The sequence below is a fragment of the Zootoca vivipara genome, chromosome 5 (assembly GCF_963506605.1).
Source record: "Zootoca vivipara chromosome 5, rZooViv1.1, whole genome shotgun sequence".
Classification (NCBI taxonomy): domain Eukaryota; kingdom Metazoa; phylum Chordata; class Lepidosauria; order Squamata; family Lacertidae; genus Zootoca; species Zootoca vivipara.
This window is the reverse complement of record NC_083280.1, coordinates 17,732,425-17,753,418: the sequence shown is the minus strand read 5'-3', so window position 1 is coordinate 17,753,418 and position 20,994 is coordinate 17,732,425. Positions and strand designations below refer to the sequence as shown.

The 20,994-nt window shown below is 40.9% G+C and overlaps 1 protein-coding gene across 3 annotated transcripts in view; it reads right to left on the bottom strand.

Annotated features, from left to right (window-relative positions):
* Positions 1-1,789: 1,789 nt before the first annotated feature.
* BCHE (butyrylcholinesterase) overlaps positions 1,790-20,994 on the bottom strand; it is a 55,444-nt gene continuing 36,239 nt past the window's right edge. Inside the window, exons 3-4 of one of the 3 annotated variants that reach the window (XM_035133209.2) lie at positions 12,291-12,457; positions 1,790-8,900 (exon numbers count right to left, since the gene is read on the bottom strand). In XM_035133209.2, coding sequence (XP_034989100.1) covers positions 8,776-8,900; positions 12,291-12,457 — 292 coding nt within the window. In that variant the 3' untranslated portion in view covers positions 1,790-8,775. Of the gene's footprint in view, positions 8,901-12,290; positions 12,458-12,477; positions 20,820-20,994 lie in introns of those variants that run through there. The other 2 variants (XR_004693681.2, XM_035133210.2) reach the window with 2 other exon arrangements.

Here is a 20,994-nt window from a genome sequence, read left to right as displayed (position 1 = left end):
GGCAAGCTTGCAGAAATAATCTTGAGAGGGAGGGAATCTAATGGGAAAGGACCAAAAATAGCTCAGTGAGGACTGAGTGTTTTCCATTGCCATGGAAGGCTAGCTGATTGTTGGAGTGGGGCGAGGGAAAATGGAAGAAAAAGAATGGGATGGTGTTTCCTTGAAGATGACGGGGCTGGATGGTGGCACCCTGAACAGGAGCTTAGTACCAGTCAGTGTAGACAATACTGAACTAGATGGATCAATGGTTTGACTCAGCAAAAGCAGGTTCCTCTGGGGTCATGTGGCTTGAGAAAATCAGGAAGCAGAGGATGTTGTTGAGCACCATGAGACATTATTTAGAGGGAGAGGAAGGGGCCGTATCAGTTTAAAGAAATGTGCACTTTTCAAAACTATATGGTTTGTGCTTAATTGTTCTCAGGTGTCTGATTCTCTGCATAAACCCCAGAAAGAGAATGAGAAGGAAGCCTTTCTGGTGCTACAGTTTTCAGCATGGATGTAATTTACAGCTGTGCTGTATGAATGCACACCTAAGGGGGGGAGAGAGTACTGTAAACTGAACCAAATGATCCTTTTTTAAAAAAAAAATGGTGTCAGGCTTAAATGGAAAAGAAAAATGGAATTTAAAAAAGCCAAAAGAAAATGTGCTTGACCAAAAATGGAAAGCTTCTAAGAGATAAAATGTGTTTTTTTTGGGGGGGGGGAATAAAATATGATCAAGCTTTCTTATGTAAACAAAGCTGAATTTAATGCCAGCTGAAAAGGAATTGGGTGAAGCTGAAATATGGAGAGAGAATAGTTGACTGAATGGAAAGATTCTGAACATTTATCTTGGACAAAGAACAGATGAGTGTGGGAAGCTTTAGACGTGGAAGGGAACAGAGAAGCATGTGATGGAATCCATCATTGGAAAGCTGGAGGCTGAATATAAATTAAAAAGTAGAAATAGAGAACAAGCTCATAAAGAGGTATATCTTTGCAACTGAAGCATGTCGCTGGGAACTGGGGATATTTCAACCAAAATATCTGAGATCGTTTTCGCACTTACTTACAAAAGTTCAACATTAAAGACTGGGAGCAAGTGGCCAAGAGCAGAGAAGAGCAATGTTTTCCATGAAGCCTTCCTTCTGCAGTGCCTTGAAGATTTTGGGTGGGTGAAATTCAGGGAAGTGAAAATGACTCTGGAGGTGGGGAAAATAAGAACATAAGAAGTGGCCCATCCAGTCCAGCATCCTGTGGCCACAGCAGCCAACCAGATGTCCAGGGGAAGCCTGCAAGCAAGTCTAAGGTGCAACGACCTCCTCCCCACCTGTGATTCCAGGCAGTCAACACAGGCATATCACCTCCAACTTGAGGTGGCTTTTAAAAAGTAAAGGGGGGGGGGAGATACCAGCAGCTACTACTATGAAATTGCCCCTCCCCCAAACCACTGAAATCTCTCTCACACTGCCTGTGGATGAGGATGATATTTCTTTTTAGATTTTTTTTGAGGAGGGCAATTTCACACATCCCCATTTCCAGATTTTCATGAGTCGGATATGTTGTTTCCTTTCCTTACTCCCCACAATAATGCTTCATAAGGTAATATGTAGATGCTATCAGCTCGCTCTCTCTCTCTCTCTCTCTCTCTCTCTCTCTCTCTCTCTCTCTCTCTCTCTCACACACACACACACACACACACACACACATACAGACACACAAACAAACACAGGGGTGCCAACTAGAATAAAATATGGGTAGCAGGTAAGTCCCAGTCTGCACAATTGGTCAGAGAGAGAGAGAGAGAGAGCATTTTAATTGCAATGACCATCAGCTGGGGGGGCCTGACCCCCTCAAATATTTTATTGGGGGCCCTAAAGTGACCTTGGTGCTTAGGAGTTGGCTCCTATGGCAAGAAAACTCATTTATGCTCTGCCATTTGACATTTCTCCCACAAGGGATTATCTATTCATTTTATTTGCATTCCATCTTTCCTCCAAGGAGCTCCAGGCATTGTACATGGTTGTCATCTTCCCCATTTTATCCTCTCAAAAACCCTGTGAGGTAACTTGGGCTGAGAGGCAGTGACTGTCCCAAGGGCACACAGAGAGCTTCATTGAACAGGGATGCCCTCAGGTCTTAGTCCAGCACTCTAACCCCTACACCACATGGTCTGAGAGTTGAATGTACTGTTCTAAACTGAGGGCAGAACTAGACATGACAAATGGCACAGGGCTGCTACTGAAAGTCGTACAGTGACTAGATCCCCTTGGGATCCAGTGTGGAATTCTTTGTTCAGCAGACAGGCAAACAAACACCTGGCCACTTTTTTGAGAGGCAGGTGTTTCTCCTCCCTAGTTATTTGGCAACCCCACACCACAGAATTATGAGTTGCAAGGTTCCCCATGGAGAGAGAAAAAGAGAAAAATACTGTTGAACTAATTTAAGGTGTTGTGGATGGTGCACACTTCAGAGCTGGCATGGTACCAACCAATGACAAAACAAAAGACAGAGTGTCTTCCACCAGTTAAATTACCCCTTTATCAGCAACTTTCTAGGAACAATTGCATAGCATTATCCCACCCCAAACAAAAACAGCAACACCCACAAATGTAAATGATTGGTTAGAGATTAAACAAAAAAACAGAGCATGCACAAGAGAGGGAGGGAGATTCTTCTAAGCTACGCCAGGGATTTTATCTTATGGATTCAAGTTCCCAGTCCACCCACTGCAAATCCATTGGCATGCAAGCCTTTAATGCAGATGGATCTGGCTTGATAAACATATCCAGCTGCAAATGTCTGTACCACAGGTGCTTGGTTTTTTGTAACTCTGAGCTGGCCAAAAGCAGACAGATTTATTGGCCTCAGGGCTGCTTTTCACTGGCACTGGAAGCGGAAGCATGTTGGTAAAAATAGACATGATATCCTGCTTTGCACGTGCGTCTCCATGGATGGTGGGAAGTGTTGCACATAGACAAAGGCAGCCACTGTCAGTACATGAGCAAACGTAGTCAACTCAGCCATTTTTAATCCACAGATAGTGCAACTATCAATTGAAAAGCTATCACAGACATACAGAATTCAGAGTCAAGTTCAGGATCAATTTATGCATTGTTTCTGCTGCATTTACCAGTATATCCTACTTTCCCACCAGTTAGTGATCCACAAAATATTTCACAGTCAATATTCAATAAAATAAAATAAATCTAATATTAGAGTAGACCCATTGAAATAAATGAGTTGTACCCCACTAAGTTCTACTGCGAGAAGACCCAGTGAAATTAACACACCCAAGGTAATAATGTCAATTAATTTCAACACTAAATTCAGTTCAATGGAATTAAGACCATTGCTTTCAGTGAGTTAGTTGGACATCACCTATTGTTATTGATGCGTTGTCTGCAAACAAATTATACTCAGAGTAAACCCATTGAAATTAATGGACCTAAGTTAGTCGTGTCCGTTAATTTTAAAGGGCATGTTCTATGACTGATGTTGATACAAACTGTTATTGATATTGTAATTATTATATTTAGCAGTGCAATCACATGCAGGGCTCTTCTAAGTATCTTATGCTGAAGTGAGAAGAGCTCTTTCTTCCCTTGCTAAATACACAACCCTGTTGTTGTAATGGTTTTATTACATACATGATTGCCATGGAAGGATTTGGAGAATACCAAAAGCAGTGCTAACAGTTAAAGTCTTCTCAGTGTAGGGATTCAACCCCCCCCCCCACAGCATGGTTGAAGGACCTTAAATTGAAATATGGAATCGACAAATGACAGATCCATCATTATTATGTAAAGAAAGCAAATCAGGGATTTACAGCTGAGGACTTGTCTTCTGCTTGTGCATTTATATATGCTAATGGGGAAGGCGATTCTTCGGCGAAGAATTGATGCTTTTGAATTATGGTGCTGGAGGAGACTCTTGAGAGTCCCATGGACTGCTAGAAGATCAAACCTATCCATTCTTAAGGAAATCAGCCCTGAGTGCTCACTGGAAGGACAGATCGTGAAGCTGAGGCTCCAATACTTTGGCCACCTCATGAGAAGAGAATAATTCTTGGAAAAGACCCTGATGTTGGGAAAGATGGAGGGCACTAGGAGAAGGGGACGACAGAGGACGAGATGGTTGGACGGTGTTCTCGAAGCTACGAACATGAGTTTGACCAAACTGTGGGAGGCAATGGAAGACAGGAGTGTCTGGCGTGCTATGGTCCATGGGGTCATGAAGAATCGGACACGACTAAACAACAACAACAGCTAATGAGCCCCCAAATGGTGTGGTTTTCCATTTTGAATTTCAAAATTTAGTGAACTTTTAATTGCCGTCATTTGGATTCGGATTTCAAAATTTTGACCTTGGTCATCCCTGAACTGAAATTTGACCCCCAAATTCAAACTTTGACAATTTTGACTGATTGAGGCTGCAGGCTACTAAAGAAGTGCCATTCATCTCAGTGGAACTGAATAAAGGAGCATAAAATTGTGCTGTAAATAAACAACTGAAGTTAATAATACAAAAAAAAGTACTGAAATCTATTGCAAACCCTACTGCAATCTATCAATTAAATACTGTACTGCCAAAGCTGATAGCTGCTTGCCAGTTTGTGTCAGAAACTAATTACTACTGCAGATCAACTGTCAGAGAATATTCGGGAAACGTTTAGCAGAAAACTCACAGGAAATAACATGAAGGGGCAGTTCATTACAAGTCTGTGGGAAGATGGCCTGCAGAAATAGTAGATCACTGGGGAATATGAAAGTTGATGTGTTGAGTGCTCAACGTCTACAACTCGCAACTTGAAGTCAAGGTCTTCTGCCCCCTGGTCTTGCGATCATCTCCAGACTGCTGTTTCACATTACTGAAAGACACCTTCTAAAACACTATACAGTACATGTCTGTCACAAACTTGACTCTTATAAAGCAGTGATTGCTTAGATCGGCCCTACAATTAGTCAGAGAGAATTGACTGCCTCAGGCAACAAATTTGGGGTGTCAAGGAAAGTCAACAAATTATTAGTTATATAGTTCATTATTGTTGTATTTTCACTGGCAAGGAGGAGAGACGTCTGTATGTTATTTCTCATGTGCCAAAAATAATCAGTGCTATTTTTCGAGGAAAAAAAGGTGCCAGAACTCACCATGAACACCTCTGTCATAATGGCAATGGTGCCCACCTGAGAGGTACAGGAACTAAGTTCCAGCTGAAAAAAAGGCCCTGACTTGTATGGCTTTGGATATCAAGGTTTTTATTAAAGATTTTCGCAAAACAGTAAGATATAGAAAACTAATGTAAATTAAAAAAAACACCAAAGACATCTATAAAAATTACAAATAGAATACCGAGTCCTCACTTAAAGGTAGTTCTTAACCCTTACTACCCCAGAAAGTAGTAGCTCATTCCAGTTTTCACGTGGGATATTTCCTTTGTCCTCCCAGCCGCTCAACCTGGGGGACCGACATTTCCCTGCCTCCCAGCCGCTCAACCTGGGGTCCCTCCATCAACCATCTGCCGCGCCCATGGGTATACAATCCCTGGGCCCCAATCAATGCCCTGAGCAGAGGGCACCAAAGGAGAAAAAGGAGAAAAGAAAAGTATGAGAAAGAAGCAGTAAGGAAAAGAGGAAAAGGGAAAAGAAACAATAAAGGGGGGGGGAGGACTTCCAAATTTCCATAGGCCTGTTACATAAACAAAAGTTCAGCGCATTATAAAATTGAATACTATGTGTGTGAGAGAGAGAGAAAGAAAGAAAAAATGTAGGGAAATACAAAAATGTGTTTGACCAACCTTAGTGTTCATCCCTCTATAACGGGGTGGGGAAATCTCAGACTCCGGAGCCAAATGCAACCCTCCAGGCTACTATATCTTGCTTCGGGATTCTTCCCAGGCCAACCACCCTCCTGTGCTACACCTGTCACCAGTTGTTCTTTGCACCCTCCTTGAGCGATTTTGCCTTGGCTGGAATGTGTCCTTGAACTCTGATAATGACTGGGTGGAGGATCATGAAGAGTGGGGGAGTCCGTAGAGAAAGTAGGCTACTGTACAACGGCAGAATGAACATGTGTTGCTCTGCTCATGACTCTCACCCTGCCCACCCCTGACACACTGCCCTCAGAAGGTTGTTCAGAAAGGAAGGTGATCCTTGGGCTAAAAAAGGGTAAATGGATGTTGGATAAATTTCAGTAAGGGAGAAGTCCTGTGCACAAGAAGTCCCATTCAACCTTGGGACTGCTGCTGCTCTTCCTAAGCCTGGCAATGGGAAAACAAGCCTTGAAATAGTGTTCTACACTGAATTTCCAGGTCACGTGTCTGAGCTGAACCCTCTTAGGATCCAGCCTACATCTCCCTCTATAGCCCTACCTGCATCACACCCCTTTGGGAGAACTTACACTGGTCTCAGCTCAGCCAGCTGTGGCTCGGTCAACTGATCCCCAGCTGAGCCATGTATCTTAAGTTGAGCTGGATTTGGGAACTTAATGCTGCCCAAGGCCAGCTGAGCCATAAATCAGCCAGCTGAGCCAAAGATCCAATGCATCACAAGCTGCCCCACCTGGCAGATCCTTTCCATAGGATTGCCCCCTTAGTGTAGAATGAAACCAAGTAGAATTACTGTATTGAATGGACGGCGCAATATTTGTTATGATTATTTTCTAAGCATCCCCAATGTATCTTAAAAAACTCCAACCAATAACACTACACCAAGATCATCAACACTGACACACCAACATCTCAGCTGAATGGTTTTACAGTGAATTTTATTATGGTTATTTGGTTTGCTTTTGTCCACAACCTCTCCTTTTATTATTGTTTTTAAAACATGTGATTGCCTATAAAATTTGGAGAGTCTTACTCTCAAAATACACTCCTCATTTCAAGGGAAAGGTGAAATGAAAAGCGTGCAACGTTCTAAAGTAGCAATCTGCAATTTGCCAGTCCAAAACCTTGGTAAGGTGCCTGGGGATTCAAAGTTGGTACCAAACTCCATTGAGATTTATCCTGGATGGAGAAGAAAGACCCGAAGGGATGAACAGACTGTGAGATTTAAGTGAACAGACTGTGAGATTTAAGTGGCATTAAGGGAGCAATCTTTTACACGTGGCCGGCATAAAGGAAGCCGGCATAAAGGAAGCTGCTGTAAATTAAGTTGATGGAAAGTTACACCAGATCCAAATCCTGTTCAAAAGTGGGGCTGCTCCTCCTGCTTTGCATAAGCCTGGCAGAAGGAAAAGAAGCTACCAAGGAATTTGCTACCAAGGAGTGTGGTGGAGTCTCCTTCTTTGGAGGTCTTTAAGCAGAGGCTTGACAGCCATATGTCAAGAATGCTTTGATGGTGTTTCCTGCTCAGCAGGGGGTTGGACTGGATGGCCCTTGTGGTCTCTTCCAACTCTATGATTCTATGATTCTAAGCTTTTAAAGTAGTGTTTTATGCCTAGGTTGCCAGGTCACAGGACTGAGATGAATGAGTTTAGAAACCAGCCTAAGTCCACCCTCTGGTCCTGATCCCATCATGGAAAGGCCAGATCCCTTTTGGGAAACTTACACTGCCTGCTTCAGTCAGCTGAGCAAGTCACACCAGCATATCTTGGGCTCAACCAGGGTTGGAGGCATAACACCAGCTGAGCTAAGAATCAGCTGTCTGATCCACAGTTCCATTGTATCCTAAGCTGCTCATCCCTGGGGGGGTCTCACCATAGGATTTCCCCATTATCCATCCATTCCTACCTACTGCAGAAGGATGTTGGGAGACCAGATAAATTGGTGATTTCAAAGCACTTTCCAAGTTAAAAGTGCCAGATAAGCATCTGATAATAGAAAGAGTGCTCTTTGTCAGCAGATGATATGCTCCAGTGGAAGAAGGTGAAGGGGTGAAGAAAGGTTTGCCTGAATAGTTCTCCTTTGATTCAGTGACAGTGTCAAGAAATAATTCTGTTCTCTGTAGGGAAAATTGGTATAATTTGACAATGAGCATTTGGGTCTCCAGAATGTTTAGTTTTCAAGGAGCGAGACAGTCAGTTTTAAAAGCCTCTTTTGACTTAACAAGAAAATTGCATCTTTTTTTTTATTATTTCCTGTAACATTGGCAACTCTTGATATACTCCTAACAAGTAAATTACAGCTGAAGCAGGATTAAAATGTTGTGACATTGCAGTTGGAGATCTGAGCCAATGGAGCTTTTGATGGCAGTGTTCTGGAATACTGATATTTCTGCTGTGTCCTTTACGGTGAAAGAAATGTTGCATTTATCTGTCAACATACAACAAATATTTATTTCCGCTGAAACTTACTTGCCGCAATCCAGCTCAGGAGACACATGTCTACAAATAGGCTTACGCATGTGTGCCACTTCCTGGATTGGGAACAACAACCATAAATGGGTTGTGTATTTAGAAGTACAGATAAATACACACCCGGAGAAGGTTGCCATCTGTCTGTACAGCGCCACTTGGAATGGGTTGCAATTCCTGGTGTGCAATCAAATCTCCATCCTCATGCTTGTGCAGCTAGCCAGGTGGCTAGAGTTGGATCGGGGCCATTAGACATCTAACGATAATCCTCAGGTTTTAATCACACTTGGTCTGATTTTCATTTCTCAAAGCTTCAAAGGGGAGAAGGACTTTATAACGTTTATTGATATAAATAGAAATGGACCTGGGAGACAAGTATATTTGTGACGTGTCACTGAGCCTGCATAACATGCCTTATTGCTGGATATGCTACATTAGCTATCTCTGTGTTTGCCTTGATCTTTGACAATGAAGGCATTCCAGAAAGGCTGGAACTTTTAATTAGAGACCTGCACAGCTTTCCTTCTTACTAGTGTAATCATTAAATTGATTTTTCCAGTCCATCATGTAATTGTTCCAGCGAAGGAATCCTGCTTTCCACTCTCGTTCTGCTTCATCAACATTGCCTGTAAAACATGAAATGGGTGGCATTAATCTAAATTTAAATCTATTTGTACATTAATTGAAAAATAATTCTGATTACCAATGCCATTTCCCTCTAAATACACCACACAGCACTACACCCTCCCCTTTGTCACCTGATTTATTGCAAATTCGAAAGGGCAACATTTTATCTCTAAATCTTGAGATAATCAGTTTAAGTGTATAATTATTCTTATAGATCAATGTACAGTATCATATGGAATTTTGTTTTCAACATTTACACCCCTTTGACATTTACCAAGCAGTGTATAGTTCATGAGGGATAGGCAACTAGTAACTTAGGTCCAGATATTGGCTTCTAATTAGGATGGGGACATTATGGTCTTCCATAATGTATGCTATGTACTCAGCCTTAGTTGTAGGATATGAAATAGGAATAGGGTAAGCATCCATAATATTATCCGGTCAAGAATAGCTCCCTGAGCTGCCTAAACAGGTTGTTACTGTTCTCTGGTAGCTCTGACGTGGTGTTTTAACCTTAGATCACATGAGAGGTATTGAATTGCAAGATCATCTTTGTTCTCATGCTCTGTAGAAGTAAGGACATGTAAATGCCCCTCTCCAGTGAGTGAATACAGCTCCAGGCAAAATGGAAACTGTAAGGAGAGACAAACCTCTGATTTTAGATCTGTTTGGAGTATTTCATATTTTATTTCTAAGATGATGAGCCTGTGCTGGACTCCGCAAGATATTGTATGGAATCATTTGGATGTATCTTTGATGCTTTTGTTCTGCTTTGAAGAAAGTTCGACAAGTAAAGTTTTGAACAATCTAATGGGTCAGGGGTGTTTTGTTTTGTTTTGTTTTGTTTTTGCATCCAGTCACTTCAAGCTGTGCAATATTGATATCTGCAACATTTAGGGAGCAATCCTACGCACAAGAAGCTGGCATAAAGCAAGCCAGTATAGGTTGAGCTGCTATACAGTTACACCAGATCCAAGAACTTTTCAAGAGTAGGACTGCAGTTACTGTTTCACCTTTCATCTTACGTCCCCATTGCTGGATATTATTTTACTGGCCTATTATGTAACACAGAAGCATATCTTACTGATATTGGTTATTTCACAGAACATTTGGTTACATGCAGCACAGTTGCTCGTCAATATCATCCTCCAAACAGATGGTGTCTTCAGTTATGATTTCCGTGAGTAATGTCAGATGATCACAAGGAACATTTTGTCAGATCCACGATATACCCACATCTTGCTTGAAACTGGTCCAGGTTCACACAAAACACACACACAGGGTGCTTGTTTTTGAATGTCTCCCACATCCTACATATGATGGGATGTCATGATGCAAGAGATGATAAAATCTCTCAGACGTCAGATGGAAAACAATGTGTCAGATGAAGATGGCTATGCTCTTTTCCCCACTAGGAAGCCTTACGCATAACAGCTATTTGAAAAACCAACCAACCAAAGCCAGCTTATTTGTTAGCTTTCGCTGTCAGAGATACAGACAATCCCAAACACAACATAAAGATATGACATGCGCCACTTGGCTGAGTATAAGTACACCAGAGAATTCGAGCATACCAAAGAGAAATAAGATGAAGATGTTGCAGCAGCTCTTTCTCACTTTGTATAAAGATCTGGGCCCAGGTATAGGTTGCTGGGAGATTCATTCCCCATCTGCAATCATAGGATTATCATATGACTGTATGTGTTTTGTTCCCACAGAGTGGATGTGATGTAGACAGGATGTTTGTCTTACTGTTGTTCCTAAAGTGGGACTGTTGGCTCCTTTGTTCTTTCTCTTTACTGGCTGTGATGCCAGAGAGAGGGAGCCATAATGTAGAGCTCCCATCTGTTTATATGTAAATAAAGCAGTTAAGCCTTATTTACTGACTCGTGTGTGTTGTTCTTCACCTTTGTGAGAGCAATCGCATATTTGGCCTGTGGGACCAGTTTAGCCCCTGGCCCCTGGGACAGCTTAAATCAGGCATCCCCAAACTGCGGCCCTCCAGATGTTTTGGCCTACAACTCCCATGATTCTTAGCTAACAGGACCAATGGTCGGGGAAGATGGGAATTGTAGTCCAAAACATCTGGAGGGCCGAAGTTTGGGGATGCCTGGCTTAAATGCTGACATTCCCCAAACAGATATGCAATAATGACCACTGCCTCTACTTATGAGGCCCTAACCGGCCTCTCATGGCTAATGTCTAGTAACAGATCTATATCTCACAAATTTGTGTAATTCTTCTTTTTAAAAAAAAACCCAAAATGAAACCTAAGCTTGTGGCCATCATCACTGTTAACTTCTTACCGCTTACTCACTTTTGTAGGCCCAGAGAACTCTTGGAATTGTAGCTCTATGCAGAGAATAGGGGTCTCCAAATAACTCTCTACACTCTTAACAAACTAGAGTTCTCATGACTATTTGGGGGAAGCCATGACTGGTTAAAGTGGTATCATAGTGCTTCGAATGTACAGTGCAGATGGGGCCTTAGCTTCAACCCCGTACAACTGGAGACAGTTCATAACTATCATTACTCATTACTACAACTTCTGTTCGTGCAATGGAATCCTCTGGGGCAGATCTACGGAACTGCAGGAGTGAGGATGTGAGAGGGACAGGAAGTTCCATTGTGTGAACAGAAGGTGTTCTGTGAGCATAATGCCTTCACTGGCTGCAATGACACCCTGTTCTTTATTCTAATGGTTTTTACACCTACCATTGGTGGGTAGATCTTGGATTTCTAGTAGGAAAAAAAACCCTGAAGTAGTCCTGACAAGCCAGAAGTCTGCTCAGCCCATTTTAGAAGGCTTATCATTGCTGCTTCTAAGACTGCACTTCAGCCTAAATTAATTACAAAGCAAAGACTGCAAGTAATTCAGGTTTTGGCTTAATTACTGGAAAAGAAATGACAGATTCCACCCATCTCTGGCTGCAACCTAAGCACCCTTACTAAGATGAAAGTCCTGCTGATCTTAGTAGGGTTTGATTCCAAGGGACTATCACACTTCCATATTTTGCTTTTGAAATGAATGGAATCTGTGTAGGGATGCAGCTGTTCTCTCACCCTTTCATTTCAATGGGGCGCATGGAGCAGATGTTCTCAGCAGACTGTGCTCATGCAATGGACAACAAATCTTATGTGAATGAAGCTGAAGAGAGCATGTGAAACTTGCACAAAACTATATATTACACAAATTGATTGTGTGGGGGGGAGTGTTAGTTAAGTGAAGGAGGTTGTCTTTTTGGAAGGACCTCTGGATTTAATTTTACACAGATAGTTCTTGCTCATAAAAGCCTTGAAATTGAAATTGAAATTAAAATTTAGTAGCAGCAAAGTGACCTTGCATTAACCAATTTACTGTACATACATACATTTGCCACCAAAATTACCTGTCATCTCCAGGAGTTTGGGAAAAAATATATTCCAGAATCGGCACTGCTGGGCACGTAATTTTGTACGAATCTTTGAAGCGTCTGTGCTTAATGTTAAGTATTTTTGTTCAGCAGTGGTGAAGACTGGCCATCTTGTCCCATTAATCTGAGTCGCATTGGGTGTTCTAAAGGATTAAAGAGAAGCATTAGATCCCTCATGGGAAATTACCTGTGCACATCAGTAGTTTAAAATTATACTGCTGAAAAGTTATTTTATTTCAAAGATTGGTAGGGTTGCATGGAATTACACCAGTACTTTTGAAACTAGATAGGAATAAATATCAACATCCCCAAACTTTAAATGGGAATTTGGAAGAAGGAAAAAGTTTAATTAAGAATAGAGGAATATGCATACAGTAATAAAATCACTGCTCATCAGTTCCATGGATGAGCCCAAGAGGTCAGCGAGGAAATGCAATCTCATGGATAACATTAAGCACAATAAATTCACTAGCCTGGATTGCCCAAAGTTCTTAATAAGAATGCTAATGCCTTATTCAAATATGCAAGAATATTATATTTATTTTTTTAAGGTAGACGTTTCTGCAAAGATATGAGCCTATATGGGTGAAATGAATGAAAATTGTATCCTGATTAAAGTATGCTGGAGAAAGAATGAGTTTCCTAATGGGGAAAAAGGCATCTTTCTATGGTTCAAAATGATTAATGTGAGATGATGTGCAGAAATGAAGTGCTGTCATATATTGGAATTGATTATCTTGGACAAGATACAGTAATGTAGGGGTGGGTGATGTTGGGACTTGCAGGATCATTGCATCTGGCGGGGGGGGGGGTGGACTGGTTCCTTCTTCTTGTTCCTAGCTAAAGAAAGAAAGTTTCTAGCTAAAGAAATCCTTCCATCCACAGGCATGCACATTAAGGGATCGTTCAGCACTTGAGTGACAATGTAAGAGCAAAAGGTGAATCTATTATGGTGCTAGAGGAGACTCTTGAGAGTCCCATGGACTGCTAGAAGATCAAACCTATCCATTCTGAAGGAAATCAGCCCTGAGTGCTCACTGGAAGGACAGATTGTGAAGCTGAGGCTCCAATACTTTGGCCACCTCATGAGAAGAGAAGACTCCCTGGAAAAGACCCTGATGTTGGGAAAGATGGAGGGCACTAGGAGAAGGGGATGACAGAAGACGAGATGGTTGGACAGTGTTCTTGAAGCTACCAACATGAGTCTGACCAAACTGTGGGAGGCAGTGGAAGACAGGAGTGCCTGGCGGGCTCTGGTCCATGGGGTCACGAAGAGTCGGACACGACTAAACGGCTAAACAACAACAACAACAACGTATAGGGCATGTAGGATCACAGCCCTTAATTATGCATGCTCTCTAGACCAGGACTGGAAAACCAATGAAGCATCCAGATGTTGCAGGACTGCATCTGCCATCATCCTTGACCATTGGCCATGCTGATTAGAGCTGATGGAGGTTGGCTGACCAACAGTATCTAGAGGGCCACAAATTTTTCCCCTCTGCTCTAGACTGTTTGTACCAGCCTTCTTCAACCTGGTGTCTTCCACATGCTGTTGTCTGACAACTCCTGCCAGCTTATTTTCCAAGCTGGCTGAAGCTTGATGGGTGTGTCCAAAGCAAATGGAGGACACCGTGTTGGGGAAGGCTGGGCTGTATAGTGTTGATGTATGTGCAAAAGGAACACATATAGGTTCCATACATGTGTTGAACCAGTCAAGTGAGCAGGCACAAGTGGGAACAGGAATTACTGATGTGATCTGCTGCATGTTTGCTCTATGTAGCTCAGTTGTAGAAGACACATATCACATGCTAACGGCCCCAGGTTTAGTCTCCAGCTAAAATGAGATCAGGTACAAATGTATGCATTTCTATGTATCCTTTGCCTTAAGACTGTAGGTGGATTTTGGTACCCATTAGTAGGCTGGAGAACTGCACTGCAAAATTCTGAGAACTGTGAATTTTGAAGGATAATTGCCTTTCAGTTTGCATATCATTTCAGAGAGTGCAACTTAGATAGTTTTGCGTTACATGACATCTTGGAGAGTTGCTCCCAGTGATAGGGTACCAATAGCCTGATCTGTTTGTTTGTTATTATGTTTGTTTGTTTGTTTGTTATTACATTATTACGAGAAGCCAAGTTACAGGGAAACAGGCAGAGGGCCTTCTCGGTAGTGGCACCTGCCCTCTGGAACGCCCTTCCACCAGATGTCAAACAGAACAACAACTACCAGACTTTTAGAAGACATCTGAAGACAGCCCTGTTTAGGCAAGCTTTTAATGTTTGATGGATTACTCTATATTAATATTTTGTTGGAAGCTGCCCAGAGTGGCTGGGGAAACCCAGCCAGATGGGCGGGTATAAATAAATTGTTGTTGTTGTTGTTGCTGCTGTTGCTGTTGCTGTTTCTGCAAGGAGCTCTTGGTGACTTACACACTACTCCCCCTCTCCATAGATTAGGCTGAAAGATGGCCCAAAGTCATCTGGTAAGCTTTACGGCTGAGTGGGGATTTGAACCCCTGTCTCCCAGACCCTAGTCTAGCACTCTAACCACCACATCAGCACCCTCAATGGGGCAGTTTCCCATCTCATCATCAATTAAGCAGCTGGGTATCAGCATGAATCAATAGGAAGAAGGAGCAGAGTTCTTTTTTGTTGACTTCTATTCATGATTATCAGCCATCTCTCCAGAGAGGGCTCTGTCCAAGCTTGTGCACAGCAAAGAAATCGCAAAGCAAATTCTCCAAAGCAAGGGAAAAGCTACAAAAGCTTTTCTTAAAAGAGGTTTACAAAATGCCATGAATGATTATTTAAACAACACTCAGAGAGGAAGAAGGCAATAAAAGAATTGAAAAGTGCAAGGGCTGAGAAGAGTAATTGGTCCTCCTTTCCCATGGTCTCCAGCCAGGAAAACCAGCGAGGGAAAGCTAACTCTTTCTGAAGACAGTGGGAGTTTCAGTTTGTTTACCACCACTGAAGTAGAGGTCAAGAGTGGCCATTTTAGGAAAGAGTACTGGACTGCAAATGTTTACTTCAGAGTGTGCTTTAGAGGGGGGGGGAATCTCCTAAGTGGCATGGTTGTTAATGTATGCTACGTTCAGCAGCTGGAAGGCCTCGAGGAAAGAGAAGTGGGTTTAAGGTTCATGTTCATCTAAGGAAAAATCACTTTTGCAGGAGGCTGTTGGAAACAGATCGTTCGATTTGTACATGGGCTGGGTAGTCATATTGCTGTTTTAAAACAGCAAAGGATGCTACAGCTAAATGTGTTAAACAGGTAAACAACCAGCCAATGCAAAAATGAAAAGAACACCAGCTGTTCTTGCTACAGGCCACTGGCTGGATGCCTGGAATATCTCAACTCTGTGAAGTGACTACCCAGATGTAGCAATGGGAAGCAACTTTCCTTGCTCCTCCTGCTGTTGCAATCAGTGAAGCTGGTGAATGTCAGGCTGTGGAGGGAGGGCAGGCTCAAGAATAAGTATGCACATATTTTGCCCACCCTAAGACCAATCCCATGTCTTTACACACACACACCCCATCCAAAGTTTGGGTCCCAATCAAAACTGGCATGGACTGTTGCCAGTGCTAACCATTCATCAAATCAAAGAATCATAGAGTTGGAAAGGACCTCCAAGGGTCATCTAGTCCAACCCCCTGCAATGCTGGAATCTCAACAAAAGCATCCAAGACAGATGGCCATTCAACCTCTGCTTTTAAAACCCCAAGGAAGGAAAGTCCACGACCTCCCAAAGGAGACCATTCCACTGTCACATAGCTCTGACAATCAGAAAGTTCTTTCTGATGTTTAGTCAGAATCTCCTTTCTTGTAACTTGAAGTCATTGGTTTGAGTCCTACCCTCCAGAGCAGGAGAAAACAAGCTTGCTCCATCCTCCATATGATAGCCCTAAATATATTTGAAGATGGCTATCATTTCTCTTCTCAGTCTCCTCTTTTACAGGCTAAAGATACCCAGCTCCTTCAACTGTTCCTCATAAGGCTTGGTTTCCAGATCCTTGATCATCTTGGTTGCCCTAATCTACACTCATTCCCTTTGCTAAGCAAAGCTCTACCTGATGGTGAAAGCCACTATGACAAGCATGACTGACAATGGGGTCTCCATTACGATCTTGAACAGCACAGTCACATAGTTTTCATGACTGGACATTTTAATGGGTTGGGTAGGACTTTTTATGCATTTTGTATTGTTCGGTGTTTCAAACTGTTATGGTTCCAAGTTCTTTTTATGTGTTGCGTTTTACCTTGTCAAGTCACTTTGAGACTTTTTGTTGCATAAAGTGACTGATAAATGTAATGGAATTCATGTCTTCTAGTCCAGATAATTACTAGAATCCTCCTCACTTTCATACAGATACACATAGAAGAGAGAGACATGTATGGAGAGAAGGGAGCAGTAACTATAGCAAACTAGCATCAAGGTCCAACTATAACTCATGGGTCGTTTCATAAGCTCTGCTTTTAGTTACTACATTCCGGGCATTTAACTCTTCCTGAAAGCCCACTGGACAGACACTAGTGAAGTCAAGCTTTTAGTCTAAAATATCCCTTAATCTGATCTGGCATGGCAATTCCTAGGTTCCTCAGTTGCCCACTTCTTTGCTAATTCTGCTCTGATTAACTTATGGCACCCATTTAATTGCATGTTTATTTGTGGCTCCTGAGAATAGTGACTTAAGCAGAGCTGACTAGTACTTCAGTTCAAGATCAGGACACTAATAGCACTGTCAGAATTCATTTAAGCACTCCTGCGCTATGAAGCAAGTCATGACATTCCAAATTGTACTTTACAGGTGGGAAGGGGGCTATGCTTGTGGATGCAGATATCACTTTGTAGGAAGTGATTGAAAACATCATGTGTTTAATATAATGCCTTGTCACATGAGACTTTGAGATATATGTATATTACTTGCATTGCTAGAGAATACTTATTACTTTAACAGGAGATACACAGAAATTCCCACTTATCAGATTCACCAAAAACACTGCAGAACTTATAACAGAGCTTTTATGCATGTTCAGTGCAGGCTGGTCTGTTCTAATGGGACAGCAATCTCCCCTCATCCATCCTACACCTGCCTGTCTTCTTACTGATGTCCAGTCCTTCTCAGTCAAGAATACCTGGATACATCTGACATCTGCCTCGATGAATTTAAATGTAGATTTTGCAACTCTAAATGCAACACATTGTCCAAGATTTCGTCTGAATTCCCACCAATATTTATCTTCCATCTGTTCTTTGATTTGCATGTCAATTTATTTACCCTCAGATTTGAGATAGAAATAATCTCAAATCTCATCTGGATGTCATGTTTACAGAGATTAAATATTTTTAGATATGGAGCTATTGAATATATTTTATATTTAGTAATCTCTCCGTATTTGCTGTGCTCCATTCATGCAGGGTCATATTCCATCAAAAGACAAGTCTATCTCTCCAACTTTACAAGTTAGAAAAATCTCAGTTAATAGCATTAGTCTGGCATTATGCTAGTGGGGGATCAATATGAGACCTTTGGGACACTGAAAACTCTGCAGAGGCAGTAAAACTGCCTTTAAAGGTTGCTTTTTAATAAACATTACATTTGTAAGCAATTGCTTATTAGCCACTAATTCCATAAGAAACTGTTTATTGGCAGCTGACTTTCATAGATTTGCTGCTGACAGATAAATACTTTTTGGTCCAACAAAGTAACCTTAGTGGAAATCTTTACTTGGGAAGGAAAACTTCCATAATTATTAATTTTTTTTTTTTTTACCATTATCGTTTTTGCACTAATATGACTAATGCAAACTGGAAGCACATTGTAAGCAGACATTAACTTTTTTTTATTAAAAGCCACATTGTTATAGATAGCTTATCATTCACAGGCAAAAAGGCAGTCAGCTTAATTTTTAATCTCTACAAACAACTTTCACAAGTTTGCAAGTCCTCTTTTTTGTTACAATTCACTGAGAACCCATTTCACCGAGGAAAATGATGTTGACGTAAGTCAGTGTAACATTTAAACCAGGGGGAGCCAATGTTGTGGCCCTTCATATGCTAATCACATCTCTCAACATCCCTGAGCATTGGCCATGCTGTCTGGCGCTGATAAGAGTTGGAGTCCCATACCGTACTGAGGGTACCATATTGCCTACCCTTGAGTTAAGCATGCCATGTGCTTCAGGAGAAAAGTGAAAAGATATAACTACTTTTATTCAATAATAACAATGTTCAAGTACATTGTAGTGCAACACTTGTGTCCAAAAAGCTTCTCCCATAAGGCTCCATCCAAAGAAAACCTGCCCACTAAGCTACTGGCGCAACAGAGAGATATTAATAAACTATAGCGGCGGCATGTTCTTGACACCTTAAGAAAAGGAAGATTACCAGTCCTTGTCACCTTCAGATACAAGCAAGCCATAGACCTTTCCTGGGCACTCCAGACACCAACAGAATAGGTGAACTGTCCTGGAATATATATTTTTTCCATTAAATTTTTATTCACTTTTCTTTTTCTATTATTACATACATCTCATATCAATAACATTTATATTACATCACCTCTTCCCTCCCCTCCTGGGCTTCCCCCAACTTCCATTTCTGGTGTGTTTCCCCCTTATTACATACTGCTGTTTCCTAAAAGTCCACTATATTATTTCCTTATCATTTTAAATGTTATTTGTTAGTAAAGATGTGAATGTTTATTTAAATCCTGCCATCATGTCAATATTCTTCCTTTGTTTCTGCAAGTATATTAGAAATGGTTCCCACTCTTTTTCAAATTCACTGTTGTCTTTTTCTCTGTCCGTCATTTTTGCCAGTTCTGGATAGTTCATCAATTTCTCTTGCCATTGTTCTTTAGTTGGTATTTCTCCAGTCTTCCATTTTTGTACTATCAGAATTCTCGCTGCCGTAGTAGCATACATAAATAGTGTCCTCTTCTCTTTCAGCCGATCTTGACCTAAAATGCCTAACAGGAAGGCTTCTGGTTGTTTAACAAATGTTATTTTCAACATTTTCTTCAATTCATTATATATCATTTCCCAATACAGTTTTACAATTTTGCAATCCCACCACATATGGTAAAAAGTACCTTCAGCCTCACACCTCCAACACTCTTTCTTTACATTTTTATACATTTTTGCCAATTTGACCGGTGATATGTACCATCTATACATCATCTTCATGTAATTCTCTCTCAACAATATACAATCCTTAAATTTCAAATTTACTTCCCACAATTTTATGCAATCTTCAGATTGTATATTGTGGCTTATATCTTGTGTCCATTTAATCATTGCCAATTTTACTTCTTCATCTTTAGTTTTCCACTCCAAAAGGATATTTTATGCCTTTTTTAATAGTTTTGAATTTTCTTCTATCACTTCCTTTTGGAATTTGGAAACCGAATATGAAAAACCTTTCATATTGTCCTCTTTAAATATATCCGTTAGCTGTCTATGGTACAACCAACTTTGAAGATGTTCCTTTATTTCTTCATATTCTTTCAATTTTAATTTTCCTTCTTGTTCTACCAATAAGTCTATATGTTGGCTGTTCTCCCTCCCCCCCCCCAATGTTTTAAGTGACAATGCCTCAATAGGTGATAACCACCAAGGTGTCTTAGGTTCTATATATTTTCTATATACTTATCTTTATACTTTTCCCACACTCTGAACAGTGATCTCCCTTATTATATGATTGTGAAACCCTTTGTGTATTTTTTTTTCCATACTATAAATAAGCATGCCATCTGAACCTATTGTCATGTCCTTCCAATTCTGTTATTTCCTCCCTATCTAACTTGATCCAATCCCGGATCCATATTAGGGATGCAGCTTCATAGTACAATATTAAGTCTGGAAGTGAGAATCTGTCTCTTTCCTTCATATTATTTTTTATCCTTGGTTTTTTCCCATTCCAGACAAATCTTGAGATCTCTCTCTGCCATTCTTTGAAGCATGCATTCCCCGTTATTACAGGAATACTTTGAAAGAGAAATAACATCCTTGGAAGTACATTCATTTTTACAGTTGCAATTCTTCCCAATAAAGAGAGTTTCATCCTATTCCATATTTCCAAATTTCTTTTAATTTCCTGCTAAAATCTTTCATAATTATCTTTAAAAATGTTTATATTTTTGCTGTTATCCATACACCCAAATACTTTATTTTTTTTTGTTCTTCTATCCTTGTCATTTCTATTATTTCTTCCCTTTCAGATTCTTTAAGATTTTTTAAAATAGCAATTTAGTTTTGCTTTTATTTAATTTAAATCACAACAAGCACATCAGATGTCCTTATCCATTGTAGCTGGATTTTGCAGTAAACCTTTGTCAGTTCTCTGAGATAGTGAACTTACTTTAGATATAACCATGCATCTTTGTTGAACTGCGCACCACCTTTGCTAGTCTATTGGAGAAGATCGATAAATTGCGCTGTTTATGACTAGAAGTAGAGTCCTCCTTTTTAGACCATGAAGATGCTCCTAATTAGTTTGAAAGCTGGAAGAGCAAAACATGTGTGATTATTCTGCCCCCAAACCATCAAGTTACAGCTAGCTGTGTGTGCAAAGTCATCAATCAATCAGAGAATGGCAAGAAGTATTTGCGGCATTACAAAGACATAACACATCCAGATGTCTCACATAATTTCTAAAGGCCAGGAGGACACACAATC